General features: G+C 26.1%; 1 protein-coding gene across 2 annotated transcripts in view; it reads right to left on the reverse strand.

The window, feature by feature from the left end:
* The window catches only part of LOC107436148 (RNA polymerase III subunit E), a 126,871-nt gene that overhangs the window by 16,047 nt on the left and 102,243 nt on the right, over nt 1–8,581 (reverse strand). For both annotated transcript variants that reach the window (XM_071179248.1, XM_043043710.2), the window contains exons 2-6: nt 7,293–7,430; nt 3,852–3,967; nt 3,174–3,256; nt 2,959–3,057; nt 1,612–1,769 (exon numbers count right to left, since the gene is read on the reverse strand). In XM_071179248.1, coding sequence (XP_071035349.1) covers nt 1,612–1,769; nt 2,959–3,057; nt 3,174–3,256; nt 3,852–3,967; nt 7,293–7,430 — 594 coding nt within the window. The remainder of the gene's footprint in view (nt 1–1,611; nt 1,770–2,958; nt 3,058–3,173; nt 3,257–3,851; nt 3,968–7,292; nt 7,431–8,581) is intronic.

An 8,581-nucleotide genomic window follows, 5' to 3' on the forward strand; every position in this document is an offset into this window, starting at 1 on the left:
AGAATCAAGAAACATTAGAGATTTTCTAACCAGTTGCTTCCGGCAACTCTCTTTAAATGATCGTATAATTCCTAAATCCAGTGGTTGAAGTTTGCTCGTACAGTTAGCTGGAAAAAACTCTATTCGCACGTTTTTCAATTTAAGGTTTAAATGAGCAGTGCATTGGTCTAGGAATAAAATTATGTTGCGCTTTTGAAAATTCATTTTCTTATACAGTTTTCGAAGAAAATTTTTAAATAATGCTTGCGTCATCCATGCTTTTTTGTTTGAACGGTAGGAAAACTTTTGATATTTTTGAAACACTGTGGTTTCTCTGCTCTACCGATCACAAGAGGCGTTAACTTTTGGCTTCCATCGGCATTTGCACAGAGCAAAACAGTCAAGCGCATTTTTGAAAGCTTTCCTCCATGGCAATTTTCACCTTTAATTGTCAATGTCTTGTTTGGCAATAGGTTGAAAATCAATCCCGTTTCGTCCGCATTAAATATGTCTCTTGGATTATAGTCCTTTAATAAATTTGGCAGAGTTTCTTCTTTCCCCTGTTACACAATTGTCATATCCACACTATCGGATTCGCAACAGATAGATTTGAAGCATAAATTGTTCTTTTTTTCTTTTTTTTTTAAATTGATCGATCCAGCCATTTGATGCACTGAAGCCTTGGAGTTTAAGCCTTTCAGCAATTTCAAGCACCTTTTCTCTCAGGATGGATCCATTTATAGGAATCTTTGCTGCTTTGGCTTCCTTGAACCAGTTCATTAAAATGTTTTCTAACTCATCATACGGAGATATTTTAAGGGTTTTTCTCTTCTTGGCATATTTTCCAAGTTTTTCAGCGTTTAGTTTTACTGAAGCTTCTGCTTTAAAATCATTTGCAAAGTTGAATAAGCAATACCCAAAGATTTAGCAAGATCAACTTTGGTGCCATGAAATTCTTTAGCTTTTTCGGTGATTTCAGCCTTTTCGACCAGAGAAAAGCATTTTCGTTTCGACATCTTCTTTCGAGAAAAGAACACGATGACTGAGGTTTCGAAAATGAGAAAAAATGCTATATCTTTCAAACTCAAACAAAACCGACTGAAAATTTCATTTGGTATGCTAGCATGGAAAAATGAGTAAAACCATTTCGAATAGAATAAAAAAACTTTTTTTGATCTGTTTGTAGAAAAACGCATCAAGCGGAATTTTCATAAAAGGAGTAACGCAAAATCCGGTATTTTTTAACATTATCGGTATAGGCAATTTTCACGAATCAGCAGAAAATGACGTAAGAAGTGGAATAACGTACGACACGGACAACGTAAAATCGGGGTTCCACTGTATTTTGAACATATAAGGTTCAATGCAAAAAAAACATTTTTTTAAATATAATATAAATAAAAAACTTAAAAGTTTAAGATTTAACATTATAGGCATTATAGCATAAACAGAAGATAGTTTGTGCTATCTCCTATCAGAAAAGGTTTTAGAATATTAAAATGGTAATAAAAAGAATAAAAAAATGACGCATGTTAAATCTATCATACTAATACTAATCATATGTTTTTAAACATTTACAACACATTTTTTTCTTTACATTTTCAAAACAGAGAAAATAATACAAATAATTACACCAAGGGTGTGATAATTAAGGTTGATCCAAGGTTCAGACGCATTTTTCTGTTGATAATATTGATAAGACCTTTCTCTCATTTGTTTATTTTTATCAGCATTGGATCCACCAAAGCGAACAGTAACTGCAACAGCCTCTTCTTCCTCCTCCTCTTCTTCTAAAAGAACGAATTTTAAAAAATTAACAAACACTTTTCAAAAATTCCATATAATATAAAAAATAAATACTTTAAACACATTATATCTAATATAAATTTAAGTAATTAGAGGCTGTAATTGTGAGTGTCCTCTGTGGAAAAAAATTTAAGTTTAAGATAACTCCAAATTATTATTTTCTAAACTTTCTGTAAACATATAAATTTAAGAGGATAATTTCATGTTGTTTTTTTCTAATTTTCAGTTATGCTTTATTATGTGTATTAAATTCTAATTATGAAGTTCATAGATATTGACCCAATTAGTTCTGAGAAATAGATTTATCATTTACATACTCATTTAATAATTTTATATTTAGAGTTCACACTAACAATGATAATTTAATGATAAAAAAAAAGCACCTAAATTTTCATTAAGTGGTCAAAGAATATAATATGAAAGACAAACATAAAAAAAAGTTTAAGAACAAGTATTATACAAGTTTTTGGTACATATTAGTTAGTGCATATTTATGCAGAGAACAGAAGAATATTTAAATTGTAAAGTATTTTGAATACCTTATGTTTCCAATTTCAAAATATTTTAAACACTAATTCGTAATTTAAATCTTGATTTTTTTTTTACGATATATTAATGACATATTGTTCTCAAATTTCACATTTTCATTATCACTTTCATAAAATGCTCAACTGGTGATAATTCCATTGTTCACATGGTTTTTCAATAATATTTTTAGCTATCATTTGCCTTTTCCAATCCTGATATCTTCAATGCAATATTTTCTTGACAAACTCAATAAAGATTCATATAGTTTTTCAATTTTTTTTCACTCAGTTATTGCTACAGATTACCATGCGGTTTTAAAAATCTCAATATATTTAAAATAGTTCCATTGCAAATTCATGAGGTCTATCTAGTGAATCACTTTATAGGGGGGTAATTGATAACAACTTTAACACGTTATATTTACAACAAATACAATATTATCCGCCAATTGCACTTTAAAATAATAAATTTTTAATGCACTTCATTTTTTACTATTTTCTTATAAAATTTTCATTTTTTTTTTTCACAAATACAACTGGTTTCCCTATGAATTTTAAAATCCAATTTTTTTTCCTAACTATAATAATATAAATGATCGATATTCATTATTTATTTAATTATATGAATTTATCATTTAATAATTACCTGGATTAGATTTTTTTGCTTGACTATCCATTTTATCCATCTGAACACAATGTGGTTGCAGTTCCAGAATTGAATAGAATGGAACTAAATGCAATTCTCCTAGATAAATGGGGAGGGAAAAACTTTCGTGAACAAAATAAAAGATAAAGAATTTTCAGAAAAAAAACTTAGAAATAAACATTTCAAAAATTATATTAAAAAAAATATACAACTACCTTTTTTTAAAAGGCCTAAAGCATAATTTTCAGGATTCATAATAGCTTTTGAGCCACTAATCACAGATTTATCCATATATGGGCTGAAATTAACATACATACTTAAATTATTTCATTTTTAAAAACAAGCTTTAATTACATGCTAAACTTTTAATCCTTTGTAAGACAATTTCTTACCATACAACATTCAAAGCTAAATTAGATTAATATGAAACTTAGAAAAACAGCATTTGATCCCCTTTATCCCCTATGATAATATATTAAAATAAGACTGAAAACTGCTAAAATAAATACAAAACTGGTCATAATGATCAAAGTTAAAACTATCTCAAAGATAAAAAAAATTCTATGCTGAACTAAAATTTAAGATTAAAAATTATGGTCATAAGTTTTGAGTATACCATTAATGATCCTTGCAAGAAATAAATGCTATTCCTTAGTTCCAGAATAATCTCATAAATCATAGGCTATTCTTAGGTTTAGGCCATTCTCTACAAAATTTAAAACTAATATTTTAAGTTTGAAAAATAAAATTTCAGAAAGATTACAACACCATAGTTTTATCATAAATTTAAAATAAGTCTAATTTTTTCAGTTCAGGACTTTTACAGCAACATATCGTGGATATAATAAACATCATGAATTTAATAAATTACATTTATGTTTAAATCTTTTTACCTATTAAAAAAAGTATTATTTCCATTGGCTTTACCATCTACATTTAAAGCTATATGTTCACCTCTGCTCTTGTCATAACTGTTGCTGTGAACATTAAGACCAAATTCCATTTCAATCTGTAAAAAGAATTTTTAAAAATTAAAGAAAGAAATGTTTTACAAAAATCAAAGAAGCATTAAAAATAGTTAGAATTGATTGGTTAGAGTAATGGCGGGCAACCTGCGGCCCCTCAGGAGCTTATGAACACAGTATAAAAAAAAATTATACAATTTTATATTGAGTCATCACTTTCTAATGCGCTCGATTTGCGTAGATTCTATGGTATATCTACGTTATTTTTCAATCACTTTTTCAACAGTTATTGTTACGAAATTCTCCATGATATTAGGAAACTAGATATTTTTAACATAATATTACGATACACAAATTTCTAATTTAAGTAATCGCTTTGTGAATTTATTGTTGCCGATTTCATCATAAATTCAAGCGACGTTTCGATCGTTTTTTAGCATTCATAACTAGTAATTTACAAGCAGTTTTTAAAATCCCACTACATCGATTACGATATGACTCATGTTGCACATTTCATTTATTACTTTTTGACATCTTTTATTAGTGACGAAACGACATCATCCTAATCTAAATGATTTTTTGTTGTTTGTTTTTTTAAAGGTAGTTATAGCTATGCTTTTCTATGTGATTTTGGAAATCTCACATTTTTATTACGATATTATAATGACATACGAGTTTCAAATCACACATTAAAATTTCACATTTTGACAGGCTTCGATTTTGCTAATTTTATTTAAAATCCAAAGTTTTTTTTGGCACCCTCTATGATGTATTGCCCAGTGGTCTTAAAAATTCCGATTTTTATTACAATGTATGAATTTTAGATCATGCATTTAAATAAATACTTGTATACGGGCTTTAATCGTGCTGATTTCACTGTAATTTAAAATGTTTTGTTTCTTTTTAATAATTGCAATGTTTCTTCATGTGAATTTAATGATCCCGTTGTTTTAACTGTCATGCTGATACAATGTGCTGTCACTTTTTGATACAATAAATTTTTGCATATTTCATAGTAAATATAAGTTTTTCCTTCATTTTTCTTGGCAGTTAGCACCATGTATTCACACAAGGTATTTAGAACTCTGATATTTAATGCAATGTTACTGCAACAAGAAAAATTAGAAAAGTGCAGGAGAACTCGAATTTTCAAATTGTTCACGGTTTGTAATTTTGTTTTAAAATTTTTGTAGCTTAGGGGATTTTTTAGGAAAATAACTTTTCCTATTTAAAATCAATAAAACCTCTAGAAAGTCAAGAAATAGAAATAATATTTGAAATATAATACCAAATATATACAGAATCTTTTTCTGTACTAAAACAATTTTGTTTTAATTTTTGTTTTGTTTTTTAAACTCTTATATTTATTAAATATTATTTTTTAATTATTAAATATTTATGTCAATTTTATATTATTCTTTAAAACATGCCTGTACTTTTTTTTCACACTTGCAGCATATTTTTTTATTTTGGAATGAATATNTATAATACCAAATATATACAGAATCTTTTTCTGTACTAAAACAATTTTGTTTTAATTTTTGTTTTGTTTTTTAAACTCTTATATTTATTAAATATTATTTTTTAATTATTAAATATTTATGTCAATTTTATATTATTCATTAAAACATGCCTGTACTTTTTTTTAACACTTGCAGCATATTTTTTTATTTTGGAATTAATGTTTTTCCCCATAATATTCATAAATAGATGCATATAAATTTTTTTTTTTTGATAAATCAATTATTAATCAAAAAGGGGAAAATTAAAAAAAAAAAAAAACATACCTTTTCATTTTTGAATAAATTTTAATAATTAAAAGTACTTAATTTTCTGCACATACATTATTAAGTTAACTGATAAAAATTTAGTTCTTGGAACACTAATGTTTACATAAAAATTAACATATTTGCTGCCAACATGAATAATCATATGTACAGCCCTTCGCTTTTCAACCTGCTGTGCAAGGGGCCCTTCATTTAAAAAGGTTGTGTACCCTTAAATTAGGAAAATAAAAAAATATATTCATAATTAAAAAAACATTTTGTTTGTAGGCAGGGGCAGGAATAAAAGATGCTTAACAAAACACCAAAAATAAAGCTTTTAAAATATATTAGTAGTCATTTATTAGCTAATTGACAAAGTCTTTACTTTTTATTAAGCTGGGTTGAGTTATTGACACAACATAAGTAAAAACCATGCTTTTATGGATAAAAAGCATCTAAAATCTACTTTTTCCTGATGTTATGGTACAGCAGACAAGTTTTTAAAAAAAGTATCTTTACAATTAATTCTGATATAATGTACATAGATAATTTTAATATACTGCCAAAGATAAGTTATTAAACGTTGAGTAACTTACTTTTAAATTTAGATTTGCAAATATACTAAAAAACAAAAATTTTCCCTTATAAAATATTAAAAATATGTTTAAAAAAAATTTTATCACACAAATTTTATTGCATTATTGATATCCACTCAGCATCTATATTTTTAGAATACATTTGGATACCAGAATATAATCTTGAAATATTTTTAAAAAAATGTGTAACTTAAGATAAACTAATTGAAAAACCACTAACATTTTATTTAATTTTAAAACTTTTATTGAATTGAGAACTCGTGCAAATAAATAAAACCTACAAATTATATTTTGATTAATAATCTGAAGAAATTTTTTAGCAAATATCTTTTATGACTTTGCATTTAGGCTTCATTTAGTTGTAATAAATGATAATACAGTGGTCCCAAAGATCTAGGTTTTTGGCACTTTTGACAAAAAGGATTTTTATATGAAGGTAAAAGTTGACATGCATCAAATACTTGCCAGTCTTGGCAAAAAATTTTGCTTATTTGTCAAATCTATAAAAAATTCACCTTGCAGCAAATAATTATTATTCATTTTTTTTCAAGGTTAGTGTTTGAAACTAGTAAAAAAAAAAATTTATAAATAAAACTTTAAACTGAACAACTTATTTTATTATCTTGGGAGCGTTATTCAATTTACTACAATTTATTTATTAAGAAAATATTTAACTGCCTTATACTGTCCAACATTCCTACCAAATATTGGATACCCTGAATAATGAATGCCAAATATTTTTAGCCACTTATTAAGAAATAATTTTTAACATGAATTTAAATACATCTAAAAAAGAAATGAAAAAGCATGTTATGTAGGCATTTTAAAAAAAAAAAATTACCAATCCAACAGTTACTCAATGTTGTGTGCTATAAAATTCCCGAGTAGATTTAATAGCATCATATAAATAGAAATACGTACCACATTCCATATTTAAATAATAACAAAATTTCATTTGATTATTCAGGTTACATATGATAAATACACTAATATAAATGCACATTTACTTTTTGTTGATTAGGTTTAATTCTAGCAGCTAAACATTCACTTTCTTCATCAGCCTTTTCGGTAGCTTGATTACTTTTTGTAGGATATTGAAATAAATATAGGTTGTCAGCAAGTGCCTTTGACAAAAAGACATCACTCTAAAATTAATAAACATAATATAAAACATTTACAAGAAAAACATGTTAGTAAGACTAGTAACAAAAATGCTTTTTAAATTCAAAAACTAACAATAAACATTAAGTATATAAGTAAAAAAAACTATTAGAACAAACTTATTTGACGAAACCGATTCACATAATTTTTTATAGCATTAAATAACTATTTCAGTTCAAAAATTAATAAATATAAAAACCTTTCTTAGTGAAAAAGTCTTAGTATATTATAGTGAAAATAATAGCAGATCTTATCTTCTGATAATTTTTTTCTTCTTCTTCTATTAACTTGGGTTAAAAAGACAACACTTTAAAAAAAATGCAAAATAAAATTTAAATCGAAAGTTTATTTTTTTTTAAAAAAAAAAGTAAACATTGCAGCTTGGATTGTTACAACATATAAACCCAATTTCATAGCAAGCAGACAACTTATTTCTAAGGATCAGAAATCAGGGTTGGCAAGTTTTTGACACATGACAGTTTTTACCGTCATGTCAAAAACGTCAAAAACCCATTTTTTTGGTTATACTGTAATTTTATTTGAGTTTAACTGCTTATAAATTTTAATTAAATAATTTTTGGGCAATAAAATTAGAAAAAAAGTTTTTAAAAAATATTTAAGAACAGATTCTTGCATTTTCCCAACATGATTATATCAAAACATACTATTTGAAGTAAAATATTAGGATACTAAACAAAATTTTCAACATTTCAAAATTAGTCACTTGCTATTGTATGCTTTGGCACATTGACCCCGACTACTGAACATGCAATTTTGTTTGTAATTAAGTTTTGTTTAATGTGCTTTTTCAACTGAAAAAAAGTTTTTAGCTTGACAAAATAGCACTAATTCCTGACTTAGAGTTTGTTAGTAGTTACAAGTTTTGAAAGTTTTGTTTGGCTTATTTCTAATATTTAAGAAATGCCAAATTTTAAATTCTTCTTTTTAGTTCTTGAATTTATTAATAGTTCCAAGCTTTTTTGTTTGTTTGCTTATTTCTAACAATCAAGAAGCGCAAAATTTTGAATCCTTTGCAAATCAAGCTATAATGATAAAAGTTAAGTATCACTATTTTCAATAAGTATATTACAATATTTCTGTATGAATGTATATCCTTCTATAAGAATACATGTAT

This window comes from Parasteatoda tepidariorum, chromosome 1 (assembly GCF_043381705.1).
Source record: "Parasteatoda tepidariorum isolate YZ-2023 chromosome 1, CAS_Ptep_4.0, whole genome shotgun sequence".
Lineage (NCBI taxonomy): Eukaryota > Metazoa > Arthropoda > Arachnida > Araneae > Theridiidae > Parasteatoda > Parasteatoda tepidariorum.